This window comes from Saccostrea echinata, unplaced genomic scaffold (assembly GCF_033153115.1).
Source record: "Saccostrea echinata isolate AGI-Se365-2 ecotype Australia unplaced genomic scaffold, CSIRO_AGI_Sech_v1 ptg000028l, whole genome shotgun sequence".
In the NCBI taxonomy this organism is placed as follows: Eukaryota; Metazoa; Mollusca; class Bivalvia; order Ostreida; family Ostreidae; genus Saccostrea; species Saccostrea echinata.
In genome coordinates this window covers 13,033,313-13,055,710 of record NW_026889777.1, presented here as the reverse complement: position 1 = coordinate 13,055,710, position 22,398 = coordinate 13,033,313, and the positions used below count along the sequence as shown (strand labels likewise).

Here is a 22,398-nt window from a genome sequence, read left to right as displayed (position 1 = left end):
GACAACTACAAGTGTACGGCATAAAACAAACATGACACGCCTCTGGATTAAACATTAAACATTACATTTAAACATTACATTTAAAAAACGAACAATGAAATTTAAAAAAAAATATTTATTTGAATTATCTTTAAGTCACATAGTGGTACATGTATTTAGTATCCTGAATACGTTTTTCATCTAGGTTTTGAAGTTTCAATGTATAGCTTAAAGGTGCTTAGACACAGATTTGAAGTAAATATTTTCTCAAATTTTCTGTATGATATCACGACTTATATATTGCAATAGCATTTCACACGAAAATATAATTAAAAACTTATTTTATCTGGAAATTATTGGAACTACGAATTCGTGGACGCGATTGATTAACACATCCTTGCACTTTCACAAATTTTATCTTTGTCCTTAACATTTAAGAAAAGAAGCGATTTTGTTATGTATTAATGAAAAACATTACATCTATAATCCCGAAAATTCAGAGTAGAAATGTGCGAAAGCAAACACCTTCACTAATATCGTCAGCCCGTGCTCAGTGTTGTGTACAGAGTTTAACAAATTGAATACACCCGTGAAACGTAAACTGTTTTTGTAAACAGGGCACGAGCTCTGTTATTGTTAATGTTTACGATTCACCGGGTGTGTTCAATTGTTAAACTCGGCACACACCACTGAGCACGGACTGACAATACTGTGAGTGGGTTTTGCTTTCGAACATTTCTACTCTGAATTTTCTGGATTATAGTTTTAATATTTTTCATTAATACACAACAAAATTGCCACTTTTCTTAAGTATTAAGAATAAAATTAAAATTTGTGAAAGTGCAAGGATGTGGCAATCAAACGCGTTCAGAAATTTGAAGTTTCAATAACTACGAGATGAAATAAGAATTTTATTATAATTTAGTATGAAATGCTATAGCAACAAATAAGTCATGAAATTATACAGAAAATTTGAGAAAATATTAACTTCAAATCTGTGTCCAAGCACCTTTAAAACTTAGATTTAATGGTATGGGTCTCTAACATTCTCTTAACACGAGCGTTAGGAATTAAAGTCTTGTCTGTATTGTCTGGAGGCATGTTGTTGAGTGGCAATTTGTACACCCGCTTATGGGCAACTAAATTCATAATAATTATTCTTTAATTCATGTTCAGGTTGTAAGTCTTAATGTCTAGAATTTTTCCAATCAAAAAAATCGTTTAAGGTATTTACCAAACATAGTTTAATAGATATTACAATGGGAAAAGGTTAGATAAGATTTTGAATGGAAATGGAATGGTCAGGTTCTGTCATCAAATGACATCAAACGTGCATCACGGGTTAAGTTTTCCGTGCGTTATCTATATTGGAAATCGATTGATTGATTGATTGTATGTTGTTTTACTTCCCGTTTGAGAAATTTTCACTTATATAGAGATGTCACCATATACCAGTGAAGGGCTTCAAACTTAAACCTTTACTCGGCATTTAGGGCCATTGAGTAGTGAGGGTTCTTTATCGTGCCAACGCCTACCGTGACACGGGGCCTCGATTTTTAAGGTCTCATCTGAAGGCCCCGCAACTTTCACTTCAAAGTGCCAAACGCTTGGCGAAAGAACAGTTGGTACCATTTCTTATCGACTTAGGTCAGTCGCGGTCATGATTCAACCACACGACCTTCCAATCACGGAGCAAGCGCTCTACCGACTGAGATACCGTTTATTTGAAATTGAAGAAAGAAATTTAACACGAGCTTATCTAATGTGATAATGGTTTTACCACTATCAAAAGTATATATTATAAATGGAGAGGATCTTCGAGACATGCTTCGAATGTTACATCTGACCTACATTTTCTGCAAGGCTGAACAGATAATGTTTGTGAAGCAGGTCTACTCCTAAGAATCTATAATCCATTTAACTAAATCGACTAAACCACCTACATTTTCAGAATTAGTAAAACGGAAAAGTTTTTTTCGAGCACGTGAATTTAGACCAAACCAGCATGAATGATGAATCTAGGGATGTATACTAGCAGGCAGTCTTTGGATACTGCATCTGACCTACTTTTTTCATTATGATTCATAAGGCATCTGACTTACATTTTCTTTATGATTGATATGACTAAAAGTTTTCGGAACATTCGAGTCAAGCTAACTATAAGACTTACCTTGACCATACTTGCTGCCGATGCTGCATCTTACATTAATTTCTGAAAGAGTGATCAATCAAGTTTTTGAAATAGGTTCATTATGAGGTAGCTATACCCTGATGTTGACCAAACTGAATAAATGTATCTAGAGATACACAACTAGAGATGTTTCGGAAGGTGTGCATATCAATTAAAGTCAAGTAGTTATATTTCAAGACCGACTAAACCAAACGAAATGACACATAAAATGCTCATTTTAATTTAATTCCAGATTCACAACTATTAACTACAAATCAATTAAACTCAATTTATTAATAGTACAAGCAGCATTAACATTTCGTGGCACGCGTTTGTCACAATCTATTTATACATTATATCAATGAAAGTAAACCGGCGGAAAACAGGGAATCGCTACCTGCCTACCGGGATGACCTCCCTACTAACCTGGCGCGATAGCGCCCCCACAGGGAAATTAACTGTGGTGGGAACAGACCTCTTGGTACCAACAAGAGTGACTGCCACATACAAACAAGGAATTCAAGTTCTGACTCGGGCCCTAACTCTATACTGTCTCCCCTGGTATAAAACAACTACCTGGGGATAATACCCCCAGGGGTAGACCCCCAAAGCCTGCCCTTGGTACCACAAGGATCAAGCTGGTCCCTCAGGTACCGCTGAGGTAACCCCCGAATCTTCCCCAGTACTGAGGATAGATTACCCAGAGTTTTGAGCCAGACATGGTAGAAATCCTCATTCGTGGTAATCCCCGAACTCCGCCGCCCCCGTCCCAGATTGTGACTTTTCTGACTTTACCCTAATCCCAAAAAATAAAAGAAAAATTATGCATTTGCAAACTATGATTGTAACACTTAAACTGTGTGTTACACACTGACAGTATACGTATTAAAACACAAAGTAAATATAAACATAGCTATAAAAACATCCGTCACTGAAGCACCAGAACTCGTTATTCCTTAGCAATTATTGCTAATCAATGACATTTCAGCTATTCCACAAACAGTCCCGCTGTGTACAGTGTACACCGTTACGCACAGTCCATATCATTTTTTACCGAGTCCATCGGATACAAGTTCTCCAAGTGCAACTTTCTCGAGTTTCAATTGTTAACAGACTCCATTCACTGAAATCACAGAATTACAAAAAACACAGCAAGTATATGTTCTTATAAAATGGGAAGGGTGGGTGGGTGAAATTTTTAAAGATGTCAGGCTCTTTCTCTGTTCTCCTTCTAGAATTTTCTAAATCAGTATCGCTAGGGGGCTTGATTTTATTTACTCAATGTATATAAAATTCATGGTCTCACGAATGTTTTACCGGGAACAAGGATACAAGAGTTGTCGCGCCTGCACTGGAATTAAAGGCATTTATCACAATATGGTGATAAATGCAATTAATTCCAGATTCACAACTATTAACTACAAATCAATTAAACTCAATTTATTAATAGTACAAGCAGCATTAACATTTCGTGGCACGCGTTTGTCACAATCTATTTATACATTATATCAATGAAAGTAAACCGGCGGAAAACAGGGAATCGCTACCTGCCTACCGGGATGACCTCCCTACTAACCTGGCGCGATAGCGCCCCCACAGGGAAATTAACTGTGGTGGGAACAGACCTCTTGGTACCAACAAGAGTGACTGCCACATACAAACAAGGAATTCAAGTTCTGACTCGGGCCCTAACTCTATACTGTCTCCCCTGGTATAAAACAACTACCTGGGGATAATACCCCCAGGGGTAGACCCCCAAAGCCTGCCCTTGGTACCACAAGGATCAAGCTGGTCCCTCAGGTACCGCTGAGGTAACCCCCGAATCTTCCCCAGTACTGAGGATAGATTACCCAGAGTTTTGAGCCAGACATGGTAGAAATCCTCATTCGTGGTAATCCCCGAACTCCGCCAAATGAACTTGTCTATACAAGTTCACCCGCCACTCGACTGTTGTGTGGTATATTAGCCTACCGCCTATTATAATTTCACCCACCATCCTTCCATTAAACATATTAAGGTCGATAAATGCAAATATATACATATCTATATACATAAACACATACTATAGACTTCTTTGAAATTCATGCTATCAAGCTATGTCATCTGGGAATACCTTTATGTCCATCTGATTGCCCAAGAAGGATTCCAGACCACCTTGCAGACTATTAAGAAACACTGAATTTCCTAAATCATTTAAATGTGTGCCATCATATCTAAACAGCTGTTTTTGTGCAAAAGTAATTGTTGGATGCCTGATGACCAAGCCCCCTTCTGCTTTAAGAAATTGCTTAACTTTACGGTTTATATCTTTTCGCATAGCATCAACTTTGGATGCAGATTTGGCATTGTGCCAGTATAAGCGAGGTAACATATCAGACCAAATAACAGACATGTTTGGAGCCAATAACTTGCAACGAAGGAAGGAGCATGTGATATTTTGAATTAGTTCCCCTCCAGGCAATATGCCTAGGTCATTGGAACCCAGGTGTACCACCAAATAATTTGGTGGTGGGGTAGACTTCAGTTTATTCTCGAAAAAAGAGTCAAATTCTTTCCATCTCATTCCCCTGACACCAAACCACATTATGGAGATGTTCTTATCTTGAAGTGTAAGGTTTTTTCCTCCAGGTCTATTGGTGGCACTTCGGGCTGCCCAGTATACTATGGATGATCCCACCACCCATACTATTCTCCTATAACCTACAAAACTTGAAGTTTGTTAGCAAGGGAAAAAAAAAAAAAAAAAAAAAAAAAAAAAAAACAGTATTATAAATTATGTGAATCTAATGTATGAAGAGTATGCCCCCGACTTCCATCTGCCCCATTCTTTGATTATTTGGTCAGGTATGCCCCTCATTGCTGCCTCTGTTGCTGCCCCTATGCGAAATGAATGTGACCTATAACGCCCATTCTTGATGTTGCAGAATTGTAAAGTTTTAGCTAACAGGGCAGAAAACTGGTAACGTGTTAAAGGCTTACCATCGAAATGCACCAGGAATTGATTAGCACTTGGTGAGCCTCGAGTTCGAACCCCTAAAAAATTACTTATGGTAGAAACAGGACAAGCTGGTCCTCCTGTACTAAACAAAAACAAGGTGGCCTTGTTACCTAATTGGTCTGTTTTTGATTGTCTTATAGTCAGCTTAACCTGCTTGTGTCCATTAACTTGAATGATGTCAATGTCGTTTTGTTGCAAAGGTCTTGAGTCCTTCCCTCTCAGCGATTTACAAGCCAATTCGCCTACTCTTAAAAAACCAAAAAATGCTAAACAAAAAGCAGCCTTAAAAAGGTAAACTTCATAACTAGAAGAACAGACCTTCTCCAAAGCCTGGAGAAGTGATACAAGCATTTCTAGAGTTATAGGGGCTCGTGTATCTTGTTTTGGTGTCAGCCTTGCAGCCCCTTCTAACAACTTTGAAACAATGAAAGATTTGGTAACGTCTGCAAGACCATGAATTTTGTACATATATGACAAGCCCGATATATATGTTTTAATAGATCCAGGGGATTTACCCTCCACTGACATATATGCTATATAATGAACTACATGATCTAAAGGAGCTGGCCAAGTAGTCGGAAAACCAAACAAATACCTGAAATGATTGAAACTTTGGAAAGCTGCCTTATATGTGTGCCAAGTATTCTCAGCCATAGAGGCCTTTAACAGTTTATTGGTTTCCAGTGTCAAATCTCCCAGATTTCTAGGGGCAATTGGATTGGTGCTGGGTCTGCTTGTGGAGCCAAAGCCCGAAACCGACGCCACTGGCAACGAGAAATAGAATCCGCAATTGCATTTGATTTGGTATCTATGTACTCTGCCTTAAACCTTATGTTAAAATGAAGAGTATTAAGTACAAGTTTCCTAACCAGTTTCATAACGTCCTCAGATTTAGAAGTCTGTTTGTTGACTATGTGTACAACTGCCTGATTGTCAATATGAAATAATATCTTTTTATTAGCCAACTGAGGACCCCACACTAATATGGCCGCTACTACAGGAAACAACTCGAGAAATGTCATGTCGCGCAGCCTACCTGTTTCTGACCAATGCTGAGGCCATCTACCAAAAGCCCACTTATTATGAAAAAATATTCCAAATCCCCCCGACATACCCCCAGCACTATCTGTGAATAACTGGAGAGTATCATTGGAGACCCAGAGTCTCTCAGGAAAGAGGGTCACTCCATTATAATGATTAAGGAAATCAAGCCACATAACTAAGTCTAATTTCATAGAAGATGTTTCTCTTATTTTGTGTTTTGCCTTCCTTACACCTATTGTGGCATCGATGAGTCTCCTAATAAAAGCTCTACCTGCTGTAACTACCTGACAGGCGAAATTCAATAACCCTATTATAGACTGCAAGTCTCGTAAAGTAATCTTTTTGGCCCTTAAGCTGTCTTGAATTCTAGTACGTAGCTCAGTCAATTTATCTTGTGGTAAACGCATAAGCATAGACGCAGTGTCAAATTCTATTCCTAAAAATGTCAAGCATGTTGTGGGCTCTACCGTCTTGTCATTGGCTATAGGGACCCCAAGTTCAGCACAGACCTGATGAAAGATATCGAGCGTATGTTTACAAACAGAGTCACCTGCTTTTCCTGCAAATAAAAAATCATCTAAGTAATGCATGAGGTTTTGATTGTTTGATTTTTTACATATGAGCCAATGCAAGAATTTACTAAACTGGTTAAATAAGGCACAAGAAAGCTTGGAACCAAACGGCAAACATTTGTCAAAATAGTATTTTTCATTGCACCTGATACCTAAAAGGTCGAAGTCCCCTGGGTAAATAGGCAACAAGCGGAATGCACTCTTCAGGTCAGTTTTTGCCAGGAGGGCACCCTGACCCAATTTCTGTATCATCAATACTGCTTCATCTATATTGCTATACTTCACTGTGCAAATGTCCGGGTCAATAAAATAATTAACTGAATCAAAGTCTGGGTAGGACAAGTGATGAATTAAACGGACATCCCCATCTTTCTTGGGCACGAGGCCTACTGGTGATACGCGAAGCGTGGGGAAAGGGATATCGTGAAAAGGACCAGCCATTCTACCCAAGGTGACTTCTTTAGCAAGCTTTTGCTCGACAACTTGAGGGGCGTCTCTGGCAGATTTAAGATTTTTTGCTTCCCTATAAGTTCTTGGGCCAGCATAGTGTAGGGGAAAACCAAATTTAAAACCATTTAACAGTTGAAGTTTTTCTGAATTGAAAGGATATAATTCTAATTCGTTACAAAGTTGGTTGTATTTAATGGGTGTGGCAGCAAGGTCATATAGAGTCATATCAGCATTATTTCTGACCGGATGGGCAGTTGATCTGGGGATGAGGTCCCCCACAGTTCGCACATCTGTGTCTAAACTTGCAGGGATTAAAGGAGCATGAGCCTCTATTAAAGGCAAAGCAGTTGCCGACGGACCTTGGTGACTGTGGTTTATTAATGTTATAGCTTTGTTTGAATCCGGACCCACCACACTGAGTAGTTGTTCCGAGATAAGTTGTTTGTGTCCGTGCACGAAAGGAACTACCCCCAACATTTCCTGAAAATATGTCCCTATGAGAAGTTTGTGAAGCAGATTGTTCGTACTGCCCCGGGGATATCAACATTACCCACAATTCGAAATCCGCTTCCCCCCATGATGAAGTAGGGTGCCTCTCTTTTTTTAAGCGGAATTGTTCGTCATACTTGGACCAACCCAAATGACCCTGTCTACTGGCAGCCAAACGAATACTGTGCATGTACTTAATCATTTCTTGGGCTTTCCCTGGAAACCTCTCGAGGTATATTGACATGTAAATAATAAATGCAGTTGTCCAAATGTGTATATTATTTATCGACTTCAAGTGTTGTTTTTCAACAACTAGTTGGCCATTCTTAATCACGAGCTCCCCTGTGATGTTAGGGTCAGTCCTAAGGTCATGGGCCTGTTTTAACAATAATGCCAGATCTATATAAGAACCTGCCCATATTTTTTCTCGGATGGCTACGGGCACATGACTGCCTATGGGGTCACAAATACTAATTTCAGCGGATGGGCGACTACTAGTAACTTGCACCTGTTCCCCAATCGAGAGACCCCCAATACATTGAGTTGCCGAATTAAAACCCGAGCCCGACTGATTTGTATCCAAGCTTCTCACTCCGCGAGAATTTTGATTGAAATCAATGTTTATACCTGCACCCGTGTCTTGCTGTGACGGACCCTGTCCGATCTGGTCACTGGCGCTTTCCCTTGCCAATAAAGGTGCTGCCTCATGTGCCACTGCTTGCGGCGTCTCTGGCTTGTCTGACGCTTGGGGTTTATCCGAGTGTTGTGCCTCGATTAAACGTCGGCTAGGTCTTCTTTTTCTTTTGGCCGGGTTTGCTTGACTGTCCATACGTCCTCTCTTTCTAGCTTTGGGAGGCATTATGACTTGTAATTTAACTGATGGCAGCGGATAGACTCGATGAAATTTTTAAAGATGTCAGGCTCTTTCTCTGTTCTCCTTCTAGAATTTTCTAAATCAGTATCGCTAGGGGGCTTGATTTTATTTACTCAATGTATATAAAATTCATGGTCTCACGAATGTTTTACCGGGAACAAGGATACAAGAGTTGTCGCGCCTGCACTGGAATTAAAGGCATTTATCACAATATGGTGATAAATGCAATTAAAGTCAAGAAGTTGAATTTCAAGAATAGCTGAATCAAGAGAATTGAAATATTTATTGTGCAAATGTGCATGTAAATTTTGAAAGACAAGGAGTTGAATTTCAATGTTAACTAAATCAAGAAAATTGAATTATGTAACTTGCATATAAATGAAAGTAAAACATGTGAATTTTAAGAGTGAGAATTGGAACATATTGAAGTGCATTGAAAATGTCAAATTATTTGTCAATTTAAGAAAGTAGGGAAAATATTCAATGTTCATATTAATTAAATAATTCAGTTTGCACTATTTGTAAATAATAATTCCCTACTTGTAATACTTTTGCAGATTGGTCCTCTTAGTTTGAGATATGTGTGTAAAAAGCTATTTTTGTTTTTGTTTTGTTTTGTTCTTGATTTTTTTTTTTGCTTTGGTTGATTTAGAAGTTTTTTTCCTATTTGAAATTTCTAGTCATTTTGATATATAATATTTCTGTCAAAAGATATCGAGTGTCCAAAAACTGTTTCCGGTAGGGTAGTTTTAATGATGATATTCTGTGCTCTGTAACTATTTCAATGATGGTACTCTAAAATATTTTGTAAATAAACAAATTACTTTAAATGCAAGCTAAATTGTCATTTTACGAAAATTCTCAAAACTACCTAGTACTATTTGTTTTCTGTATTTAAAGGTTTGATTTGTGATTAATTAGTATGATTCAAGTAGATATTAAAAAAATATGAATACGTGTTAAAAATACATGATGGAAAAGGTGCAAATGAAATGATATAATTTTAATTCTCAAACAAAACAAAAAACAAAAAAAAAAGATTTTAAAGTGATAATTTTCATCATTGCACATAACATCACAATATTGATATCTTATGAGGTTTTAATTCACATACATGTAACCCAAAAATGGATTAGAGATCTCAACTCATTGAAACATTATATACTACTACCATCAACTCGTACATGTAGCACTACTTTCAGTACTTTGATATCGATATATATATCGCCAACGGTAATGATTTTATTGGACATTTCTCTGACGTTATGTAAGGACCAAGAAAAATTTTCTAAAGCTATTCTTTAATATTAATTCATGTTTGTCTACTTATTACAATAATAGCCAACCAGAAAATGATGAATGTCCCCAACCATCACTGTATACATCTCCTACATGGCCATTTGCAAGGGTTCTCACAAACACATCGTCTCCCTGGTTTACGTATACAACAGCAAGATTTCCGCTTTGTGAGTTATGTCCACTAGCGGAATGTTCAAAAAAGACACCAACTTGATCCTTGTTGACAACAAGTTCTACAGAATGGTACTGCCCGTTAAAAACTCGAATATTCCAGTAGAATACATATAACCCTGATTTTGGGGCGATAAACACGCCGGTATTTTGATGAAAACCATTGCCAGCATTTGTTTTAACAACATCAAATACCAGAACATGGTGCGGACCGATATTGGTTGCAGGTGATGTCATATAAGCATAAAAGGCTACAGTCTCAACGGTAGTTGCTGGTGTTGATAAAGGCAAGAGAAGGCGTTCTGTGAATATATAGGTATCATTGAATTATATATAACTCATCAGAACTAAAAATTAATTCATATGTTTATCAATATGCAGATGAGTACTAGTACATTGATTCTATGTTACCTTTGCGAGCATTGGGATTGCCATGTGACAACTCCATATTAGTGCGATTTGATATTTGTCTAATAACTTTTTCATCCTGTTTATTAGAATTCATTTGTCTGCAACAATTTGCCAAATTTTCAACGTGAAAGTCACTACTGTCATGGCCTCCATTTATCCCCCTGTCCCCGAACTTGAATGTTTGTTTTTTCATTGCCTTTCCACATTTCCGATTTTTCTTCTGAAGGTAGGTTATCAATCCAGACTGTCGTTGAGTCGTCTTTTGAAGTTTGTCAACTGTTTCTTGTAAGGTGAGCAGCTGGTCGGACTGTTTCTTTGTAGCATCTTCAAGTTGTTCCACTCTGTTTTTCAGTCTAAAGAGTTCTTCCTCAATATTTGCACCATTCAAATGTCCATCGCCAATTTTAATAAAGACCAACAGTATCATTAAACACCCAATGTCAAATTTTGCCATATCATCAACTGTTCCCTTTCTGAATACAATGTATATGCAGAACAATAAGGTCAATGCTCGATGCTTGATACGACAAGATAAGAGTGTATGAGAAACACTTCTACAATTTATCATCTGCATTTGCCATGCTATCTATTGAATTCGATGTCGAAATCATTTGAATAGTGACTTACGTTACAGGGTAGTAATATTTTAAACTATAACATCAAAAACAAAGGTGAAACCAGCTCAAGCTGAAAAGTAATAAATAAGGAGTGACTGAGCTGCAAAGATAGGTATTTGGTGTGGGAGTACTGATGACGAAATTGTAAGGACACTGGAGCAATTCGATTGTATTGTATTTGGGTGTCGGACAATTCAAAAATTTAAGAGACGGGATTTATTTTGCGGAAGTATAAGAATAAGATAGACTAAGACATTTTTTTTTACAAGGAATAAGATACTTCAGAATATGGAGTCGAAAAGTATGGGGTATTTTTTGTGGGCGTACTTATAGCAGAATACAGGAATGAGATCCATAAAGACTTGGATAGTTGTTTTTTTCCAATATTTTCATGATTTATTTTAAACAAAGGGCAATTTTGAATATGAAATATTGAAGTGCAAGGACAATTCTAATGAAATTTGCAAAAATATTGAATACGCATTAAGAGCAAAATCGAGTCAATTTCTTTTATTGGCTCTTACATTTAACAAATTATGATAAAATCATACATGTAACTTTGCATAAGGACATCTTATACAATATTATCAATCAATATTGAAATGCGTACATTATTTCTAACGAAAACATACTTTAGGGCTAATATATACAGTTTTGCTTTTTTGCAAGTTTGACTTGGATACTTTTCATGGTGGAAATAAAGAACAGGATACAATGATAGGACCATGAAGACTGAGATGCCTTTTGTTGGGGAAAAAAGTATCAGAATACTACTGACAGAGTTGTATTGACTTGGAAAATGTTTGTTTTGGAAAGTAACATTTGAAAACATAATTATTTTTGCGTCTAAAACCGTCTTTATCTGAAGAATTTGATAACAATATTAATAACGATTAGGTTTGAACATATGAACTCGAGGGTTCTTGTTAACACAACAAACAGAAAACCTAACACGCTGGCACAGCTATTTTTATCAGAATGGAACCATGGACCCTAGTACACTGCTATAGCTGGGATGACCGTTCTTTTAAGGTCAGACGACACGTTCCTCAAATATATGTTTTTTATACCTTGGAATTATGTAAAAAAAATAATTCATAATTGTCATTATCTTGTGATTTCTAAATTGTTTTCAATATGTTTTAAAGAATAAGTACACCAAAAATTGTTTCATTGGCAATTCAAAAGATTACCTATCAGGATTATATAAAAAATATCACCCTCTGGTATCTTGCCAAACTGCCTGGTAAGGTACCTCAATTTTTGGCGAGGAAACTTTTTTAAGTAGCAATACTTCCATGACAAATTATATTTTCGAGGAACGTGTCGTCTGACCTTAACAGCTATCTTTAGCAGTACTAAGGCAGTCTCAGTTCGTAAGCTTTTATATTGGCTGAATTATTTAAAGCGCAATGTTGTAAACTAGTAAACGAAGGGCCTTGATTAAAAGTCATTTTGGCAAGATCAAGGTCATTGGCAGGTAAATTTTAAAATATGGTGCATTTCTGTTTAAGAAAAAAACATCACACGCCGCCTTTTTAAAAAAAACCGCAGTGGGGGTGGGAGTGAATCATGTGACCCCTCCACAGTTCTTCTAGTTATTAACCAATCATTGCATCACATTACATTTGCTCTATTTTAAATGTATACTATTAGTTGTTCTCTATGATAATTTTTAAGGTTAAAGTTTCTGGGACAGTTTAATGTTTTTAGTAACTACGGGGGTTGTCCTGCGGTACATTGTAAAATCGTGGACAACACGTTTTTATTGAAAAAAAATGCACACCCTTAGCTGAAATTTTCAGCAAATGTTTATTTATCATACTCATATGTTTGAGTATCTCTTAATTTTATTTAAATATAAAATATAGACAATGATAATGACTTTATTCTACTTAAATGTGAACAGGGTATGGATACTACCAAAAAAGCTGGGTTACACGAAAGAGAACATCAGTATTATTGAAATAATTTTCGATATAATAATATTACATAGATAAGGTAAGGGTAAATATTATCATATATTTAAGTCACTAGCTACAGTGTATAATATCATCATTTCTAAATTTCAAGGCATTTGCTGAATTTTCGGCTGTTTCCCGAACATCTGAAGTGGGAAAGTGGTATCACATGAAAAATGGCATTGCATTTGTCCAAATTATACCATTTTCCATGAATTGTTAGGAATTGTTTAGTTTTTTGAATTAATAAAGGTAGTTTGAGATATTTTCAGACAATTTGAAAAAAGCAATTAGGTGTTCATTCATTAACTCGGCTAAATTAATCTAACGTCGCACTTATTAATTTCTTTATTTGATTTTCTTTTTACAAAGGGTAGTGTTACAAAATAAAGGGTTTTTGGTGATACCAAAATAACTTGGTATTTTTAAGACCAAGCTTCATAGATGGTAGGTATCACTGATAAGTAACAATGATTGACACAGAGTCAAACTTTCTAAATGATGTAGGTTGGAACAAAGGTGCTGAATACTCTCTCTCTTGAAACTACTTGACTCAAAATTAAAAAAAAAATTGACAGGGTTTCATTGAATCACTGTTCAGAATTTTAGGCTGCGACATCATTGATACGAAAGCCCAAATGATGTCCCTCCCCTGAAATGTTGAAATGTTTAAAATATGTTTCACCCCATATTTTCTTTGCATATAATAATAATACGCAGTCAAATATTATCATCATGTTTTCAAATTTGCTGATTCCTTTTGACAATATATATAAATAAGTTTGACAAATATACAAAGTTTCTATTTCTAATTCCTTTAATATCTTCATCTACCAAATATGATCTCATACAAAATCAAAGGTGTTTTGCCTTGGCGCAACCTGCTAGTCCATTTAGAAGTCATTAACGTCTTCAAAGAAGATTTCCGAAGTGTCCACATGAAATAAAATATTTCTTGTACTCTTGGACACATCCTTGGTGCCGGTTCATCACCACACTCATTCAAATTTATAGATTAAAACCATTCCGGGTCCTAGGATTAAATACTGTATCTTTTACTGTTCATCTCATTTCATTCTTCATTCCATGGAGATCAGCATTTAATCTAGGGAAAGGACAAACCCGTCTTCACAAGACAGATCTACTTTTCGCTCTCGCAAGTATATACGCAAGAAAATAGACAAAGAGTTACTTAAAGTTAAAATAAAGCGGATCTTTCATTTCATATAGGCCCTAATGTAGCTACACAATTTTAACGCAAGTCAATCAGGGGTATACCCTTATAAAAAAAATAATATAGTTAATTCTTGGGCATAGGTTTAGATATTATACAGTTTACTATAGCATCAAAGTTTTAACTATTATAGTAAATCAAAAGTTTTTAGATTACTATGGATTTCACATTGTTTTACTTTATTATTTTCTCCAACTCATACATTAAAAGGAATTATTACTTCTATATTCACACATTATTTCAAAATTTTCCACTATTGTTATCAATTTTTTTGTTAAGGTATTCAATTTTCTCATATCTTTGCACGCATTGCATATCAATAAAGATATGAAATTATAGATTTGAGAAAAATGCAAAAAGGGTTTTAAAAAAAGAGTACTAGCTGCAATAATGTAGCCCTCTCCGATTTCTTTAATTTGATATTTTCAGGAGAGGGCTACAAATCCACTGCATCTCCGTAATGGTGCAAATACATTTTTTAGATACGGACGACTGCGGGCAAAATAAATTGTTTTTACAAACAACTTACTTCCAATAAAACGGAATTTTTATTCACTATCAATATCATAGCCCTTTATACGCGAAAACCAAGTAAAATAAATCTGCGTGTTTACCAATCGTTCTCTTCAGCAGCCATGACAGTTCTCGCGTGATGTACTGAGACTTGCCCTTGAATTTTAGAATCACTTGATAACGCAAATGTCGGTGTTGATAAATGATTGTGTTGTATGGTATCACTAAACTTCGATAAATAAAAGCATTCCATGTGACATTTTTTCATAAACAGTAATATTTATGCTTAAAATAAGGGAAATCCTAAAAGATCCGCTCCCCTTGATCCCGAATTCTCATTGGTTGTCCCAAAATAAAATCGATCAAGGTCAGTAAACATGGCGGATAAATTTAAGTTGTGATGTTGACATACACGAAAAATAACCGATATACGGAATATTTTGTATATTTTTGGATCAACTCATGTCTTGCATAACTACATTTTATGAGTTCAGGTAAGACATGTTAATAAAATACCCACTTACTGATAATTTGAGCCGAAATCTGTGCGGTAGTGAATCACTCCCGCACTTGCACCATTTACGGAGATCCTAAGGAGTTGTAGCCCTCCCCCCCCCCCAAAAAAAAAGTCGGAGAGGGCTACATTATTGCAGCTAAAAGAGTACCTGATGCATCTATGTTTGAGTATTACTAAATCTTGTACAATGTAAAAGGTAAAGATAACAGTGATCAATATCATAAATCCAGTAAAGATCATGGATCCTGAACAGAGCAAAAGCACAGATCTCTGGAAACAGCAAGGGTGGGATCAGGTGCCTAGGAGGAGTAAGCCTCCCCTGTCGACTAGTTACAGATTTCTTTAATTTTCTGTCTTTCCGTCCTGTTGAAAAGACGTGTCTGACTGACTTCATACATAGATAGAAAGTTTTTGAAATAAATTGGATTATCTTTATTATATGTATGTATTAGGAATACTCATTGTACCTTCAACTTTCTGTTTAATACAAGTGATTATATCCCATAGGCAATGATTATAGTAAGTAAATAAGTAATTTATTTCTTTAAAGTAACATGTGTACATGAATTATTTTGCTTTACCAAACTGTATAAAAAAGCAATCAACATCCGGCCCATCGGGTCTATATGCCACTTTAAACACAAAATTGAATATATAAAACCTGGACCTGAATAAAATTGCACCAATCAGGATAAAAACATCATATTCATGATTGAATATCAAGAAAACAGTAGACACTAAAGAGAAACACGGTTTGATACCTCCTGTGAATTGTGTACTAAAAATGAAAATGTTGTTAAATTTTTCCTCGCCATTTGATTTGTTTTCTTGATTTGCACAGCACCAAATCCCATGGAACTTATAAAAAGTTTACCAACATTAACTATAAAATAACTTATTTTTATCGGGTCAAAATAAAGAACATCATTTAACAAAAACAAAATGTCAGTTGATTGGCATTTGAATTTGTGATTGAAGAAGTAAATTTGATTCTGTGGTATGACACTTTTATATTTTTGGAGACGTAAATTTATGAGGTTTTATCATACCATATAAATAACAAAAATTTAAGAAACTTCCAAGAAAATCAGTGATTTTACAGTACTTGATGTTGATCAGTAGTACTGAATCTCGAATCATCTTGAGCTGTAGTGTTATTAGTTTATTGCATAGATGTCGTAGAAAATAGTGCCCTTAATGTTAAACGTTGACTAATTATAAGACCTACATACTAGTACATAGCATCATTTAGTCTTGTTTTGTTGTAAAATTATTATTTTTGAAGAACGATGAAACTTTATGTGAGTTCAACTCACACACCTTACCTGTTAAAAAAGATATCATATAAGGTCTTCCGTGCTGTTTGCTTCCAGTGTTGTACATAATAAAAATAATTATATTTCAAAATTAGATCATCTCAATGCCTTCGGACTATATAGTTAGGAAAAGCAAGATATGATTTTAGCACACTCCACTTGCATTCAAGAACTATATGAAGCATTTATGTCAACAGTTTTATTTCTCGTTTCTTCAATATATGTTTTTTGTTCATTTGATTTTACTTATTAGCTATTATTTTACTATAGGTCAGTCGCAGCCGTGATTTGAACTCACGACTTTCCGATCACGGAACAAGCGCTCTACCACGATAAAGAAATTAGAGATTTTGTATATTTGTCAAACTGATGAGTATATATTGTCAAAAAAGAAATCAAATTTGAAAACATGATGAGAATTTTACCGCGGCAGTCAACGAACTTTTTTTATTACCTCTCTTACTATTAACTCAGTAATAAGAGCGATCATAAGTTGTGTTATATACAGTAAAGTTAAATATATTCTATTAGACAACTCTGGGCAGATACCTCTAACTACAAAAATGTCCCCGAATTCGAACTCTTTAGTACAATATCCAGAGCTCTTCTGGGAATTCTTGCTGTGTCGTTTTATAATTAAATCCAGAAGAAAAGATAGTGTGAAACTTTTATATATTTCGGGGATGGGATACCATTTTGGTCTTAGTATCAATGACACAGCGTAAAAGCCTAAATAATCATTCTATCACCTGTCTACCAATAGCATTTCAATTTGGAGTCTAAGTACAAGTACATGTATTAAATCCCCCCCCCCCCCCCACACACACACAGAGAAACTATTTAGCATCTTTGTCCAAAACTAAATTGTTCAGAGAGCTTAACTCTGGGTCAATGATTGGTACCCATCATTGACAATTATACCACACATGAAGTTTCGTCTTGGAGAGTAACAACTTACTTTTTAAACAGGTATTAATAAAAAAGAAATAGCATCGCTTCTCCCTATCCCCATATTACAGAAAATTAATGAAAGAAATTATTAAGTGTGACGTCAGATTAATCTGGAGTTAATGAATGTACGGCTTATTGCTTTTTTTTGTTTTTCAATATTGTCTGTTCTTGTTTGTTTGTAGAAATAAATAAGCATCATATCTTGCTTTGCTTACCATACATTCCAAAGGGATTGAAATGATCCAATTATAATAGGGGGTTGAAATGATCCAATTGGAGTAGTTATCTTGAACATTGCAGGGATTGAAATGCATGTAATAAAATTTTCTGTTTCATTTGATTACTTTATTAGTGTTTAATAATGATATAAATTGTTGTGCATTCCCCCTTTCAATGCTGTTTTTGTGTCATATAACGATTTGGAATGAGAGAAATAAAATGAAAGTTATACATGTTTACTAAATCAGTAACCGAGATTTTGGATGGTATTTCAAAAAGAGATGTGATTCAATAGAGATAAATCATATATTAAAACAATGAACTTTTGAAAAGAAAGCATTTAATGCACTTCTTGGATGCAAGTAGAAGTGTATGCATCATATTCAACTTTTGCTAACAATATAAACCGCAGACAATTCTGAAATAATTAATTTGAACATTTTATGGATTGAAAATAAATGTATTAAAATTAGTTTAATGTTTGGATGTATGTCTGATAACAGAAGAGGCAAGTTCACAAGTTTAAGCCATCGCCTTAGTTGGAGTAATCATTATATACTGAAACAGTACCCGAGTTTTTTATGAATGGTTTTATAAAATGTGGTAAAATAATAGCTAATAAGTAAAATCAAATGAACAAAAAACATATATGAAACAAGAATATCAGCTGTCTCGTTTAAAGTCATCATTTCGTAAGTTCTATGGTCGATACAATGACCTTGTCAGCAAATACAATTTATCATTGAGTCAAATGCTGACTGACGTTTTTCATACTAATTGTTAGGCCATTATTTACACACTAAATTGTCGACGGATTTTTCCGTTATTTCCCGATCATGACAAGGAGCACACGGCGGGTGTGACCGGTCGGCAGGGGATGCTCACTCCTCCATGGCACCTGATCCCACCTCTGATGTTTAGAGGTCCGTGTTTGCTCTGCTCCTATTTTGTATTGTTTAATGGACTTTTGAGCTTGAATACTGTTCGTTGTCTCCATATCTTTCATTGAAGAAACGAGAAATAAAACTGTTGACATAAATGCTTCATATAGTTCTTGAATGCAAGTAGAAGTGTGCTAAAATCATATCTTGCTTTTCCTAACTATATAGTCCGAAGGCATTGAGATGATCTAATTTTGAAATATAATTATTTTTATTATGTACAACACTGGAAGCAAACAGCACGGAAGACCTTATATGATATCTTTTTTAACAGGTAAGGTGTGTGAGTTGAACTCACATGTTTATAAAGTTTCATCGTTCTTCAAAAATAATAATTTTACAACAAAACAAGACTAAATGATGCTATGTACTAATATGTAGGTCTTATAATTAGTCAACGTTTAACATTAAGTGCACGCTTTTCTATGACATCTATGCAATACACTAATAACGCTACAGCTCAAGATGATTCGAGACTCAGTACTAGTGATCAACATCAAGCTAGTACTATAAAATCATTAATTTTCTTGGAAGTTTTTTTTTTTAATTTTTGATATTTATATGGTATAGTTCTATAACACTCGGAATTCGAGAGTTACACGCTAGGTGTCGTTTTTGCATCACTTCCGTAATTTCTACTTTAACATTTCCAAATCTTGTCGCATTTTTCACGTTTGACGATGAATACTCGGATTATTATGGGATGCCTGGGCAATTAAATAGCACGATTAAAGACAAAAATATCTACCGAAACAAGATATCATGACACATTTTGGTGACATGTATTAGGTAAATGATATTTCGGGCCTGATATACAAGAGAGGTCAAGTGTAAACAAATGGAAGTGACTTACTTTCTCTATTTTATAATACCGCGGGTATGATCTTTTAGTAAAGTGTTAATTCTGCGTTATTTGTTGGATTTTTCTTATGGAATACATTGTAAATGTGTACTAGAAGAATAATTAATGAAAAAAATACATAAAAATATTTTTTGACCCGTGGGGTATATTCGGGGGGTGGGGGTGGGGGGTGGGGGTGGGGGGTCCTGTCCACAAGTACCTGTGCTTTGAAGACGTCAATGACTTCTTAATTGACCAGCAGGTTGCGCCAAGGCATAACACCTTTGATTTTGTACGAGATCAAATTTGGTAGATAAAGATATTAAAGGAATTAGAAATAGAAATTTTGCATATTTGTCAAACTTATGTATATATATTGTCAAAAAGAATCATCAAATTTGAAAACATGATGTTAATATTTGACCGCGTATTATTATTATTATATCCAAAGAAAAAATGGGGTGAAACGTATTTTATACATTTCAAGGGAGGGATATCATTTGGGCTTTCGTATCAATGACGTCGCAGCCTAAAATCTTGAACAGTCATTCAATGAAACCCTGTCATTTTTTTTTTAATTTTGGGTCAAGTAGTTTCAAGAGAGAGATAGTATTCATCACCTTTGTTCTAACCTACATCATTTAGAAAGTTTGACTCTGTGTCATTCATTGTTACCTTTCAGTGATACCTACCATCCATGAAGCTTGGTCTTAGAAAATACCAAGTTATTTTGGTATCACCAAAAACCCTTTATTTTGTATCACTACCCTTTGTAAACAGAAAATCAAATAAAGAAACTAATAAGTGCGACGTTAGATTAATTTACAGTTAATGAATGAACACCTAATTGCTGTTTTTTCAAATTGTCTGAAAATATCTCAAACTACGATGTACCTTTATTGATTCAAAAAAGTAAACAATTTCTAACAATTCATGGAAAATGGTAAAATTTGGACACGTGCAAGGCTTCACAAAATGTTCTTGTAAATACCTGAAAGCAATGCAATGCCATTTTTCATGTGATACTTTAGATGTTGGGGAAACTGCCGAAAATTCAGCGAATGCCTTGAATTTTTGAAATGACGATATTATACACTGTAGCTAGTGACTTAAATACGAGGGGTTATCAAAAAGTTCGTGGACTAGCGTCATAAAATTAAAACCGCTGAAGATACATCAATGAATTTTTAAACATTAAATAAGCATCTTCTTTTCTATCTGTAAAATAAACTATAAATCATAAGTTTTATTTTTTAGTGAATTGTAAATGTTTTTGTAAGCAATGGTATGTCGAGGCGGCGCAACCTCGAACATGACGTATTTTCTACCTGAGTGTAACTGTGAAAAACTCTTCTAATATGAGCATTTGTCATCAGAAAATCCCATTAATTCACTCGTGTGATATGACACAAATTTTCCGTAAAAGTTGCAATTTTTACCTCATTCTGTATGTTCTATGAAATTTCATCGTAAATTTTATAGGGAATATCCAAACAATAAAGGGGTTAAAAATGACGTCGAAAGGGGGGTAGGGTGTCATTTTACAACATTCTATAAAGTTTCAGCCCCTGGAAAACCTGACATAGACCTAGAAAATGTTAAAACAGGCTACAGAGAAATAAAATACACCCAGAGTACAGTGTACTTGTGTTTAAATACCAAAACAGATTCAGCAAGAAAAGAGACACACGGATAATGTCGATTTGTAGTCAGGGTGTCCAAAGTCAGACACGTCGAAAAGCGACGTTGATCATTGGTTGACCTTGAACTCCGGCAAGAAAATAATGCTGGCAAAATCAAGCGAGGATTTTTTCCTATGTATAGATTTAATATTTACAATATTAATGCATTGAAATCAGGTGTTCATGACATTGTGAAGTCATATAAACAAGACGGGATAAGGTCTTTACTTTACTCCAGAGAATCTCATCAAGATAAGTGTATTGAGGCAGAGGGAGCGGGCATTGAGAAATAATGACGTTGTCGGACTTCATGAAACTAAACGGCGACAGCGCCGAGTGATCATATAATGCCCTTTTTATTTAATGATAATTTGGCAAATTATCAACATATCAAGCTGAAATTTTCAACACTTCTTAAACTTTTGTTGTTTTATGTTCCCTACAAATTTTGTAATCAAAAACTACATAGTATTAATTTTATCGCATCAGTCCACGAACTTTTTGATAACCCCTCGTATATGATAATATTTACTCTTACCTTATCTATGTAATATTTATTTCGATAATACTGATGTTTTGTCTCGTGTAACCCCAATTTTTTTTGGTAGTGTCCATACCCTGTTCACATTCAAGTATAATAAAGTCAATATCATTGTATATATTTTATATTAAAATAAAATTAAGATATACTCAAATATATGAGTATGAAAAATAAATGTTTGCTGAAAATTTCAGCTAAGGGTGCGCATCTTTTCAATAAAAACGTGTTGTCCACGATTTTACAATGTACCGCAGGACAACCCCCGTAGTTACTAAAAACATTAAACTGTCCCAGAAGCTTTAACCTGTTTCAAAAGCTTTATCCTGCTCCAAAAAATTTAACCTTATATATTCTTTGGCTAAAGCACAGCATCTGAAACTCAAATGATGACAATGAACATAATAGATATACATCGTCCAGGCAACCCTGATCACGTCTGCTCCAATAATTATGCCCCCGTAATCGAAGATTCGGGGGTATATAGTTTTTGCCCTGTCCGTCCTTCCGTCTGTCTGTTTGTTTATCTGTTAGTCTGTTTGTCCGCAAAAACTTCAATCTTGCCCATAACTTTTGATTGGTTGGAGCTATGGCTTTCATATTTCACATGT

At 35.2% G+C, this 22,398-nt stretch overlaps 2 protein-coding genes across 2 annotated transcripts; both read right to left on the bottom strand.

Moving 5' to 3' along the window:
- Window positions 1-4,922: 4,922 nt before the first annotated feature.
- LOC133193520 (uncharacterized) lies at window positions 4,923-8,767 on the bottom strand. The gene is made up of 3 exons (XM_061329485.1): window positions 8,330-8,767; window positions 5,743-5,911; window positions 4,923-5,394 (listed from the first exon to the last, which is right to left on the bottom strand). The coding sequence occupies exons 1-3, from the start codon at window positions 8,559-8,561 to the stop codon at window positions 4,923-4,925; spliced, it is 873 nt and encodes a 290-aa protein (XP_061185469.1). The 5' UTR covers window positions 8,562-8,767.
- Window positions 8,768-9,905: 1,138 nt separating this feature from the next.
- On the bottom strand, window positions 9,906-10,911 carry LOC133193519 (uncharacterized). The gene is made up of 2 exons (XM_061329484.1): window positions 10,458-10,911; window positions 9,906-10,348 (listed from the first exon to the last, which is right to left on the bottom strand). The coding sequence occupies exons 1-2, from the start codon at window positions 10,909-10,911 to the stop codon at window positions 9,906-9,908; spliced, it is 897 nt and encodes a 298-aa protein (XP_061185468.1).
- Window positions 10,912-22,398: the final 11,487 nt, after the last annotated feature.

Excerpts from the sequence above, each read along its gene's own strand:
- LOC133193519 (XM_061329484.1), bottom strand. The coding sequence starts at position 10,911 with ATGGCAAAATTTGACATTGGGTGTTTAATGATACTGTTGGTCTTTATT. Across the intron at positions 10,349-10,457 it reads CAATCCCAATGCTCGCAAAG|AACGCCTTCTCTTGCCTTTA; the intron begins GTAACATAGAAT and ends ATATATTCACAG.
- LOC133193520 (XM_061329485.1), bottom strand. The coding sequence starts at position 8,561 with ATGCCTCCCAAAGCTAGAAAGAGAGGACGTATGGACAGTCAAGCAAAC. Across the intron at positions 5,912-8,329 it reads ACAGCAAGACACGGGTGCAG|TGGCGTCGGTTTCGGGCTTT; the intron begins GTATAAACATTG and ends TCTCGTTGCCAG. Across the intron at positions 5,395-5,742 it reads CAAAGTTTCAATCATTTCAG|AGTAGGCGAATTGGCTTGTA; the intron begins GTATTTGTTTGG and ends TGGTTTTTTAAG.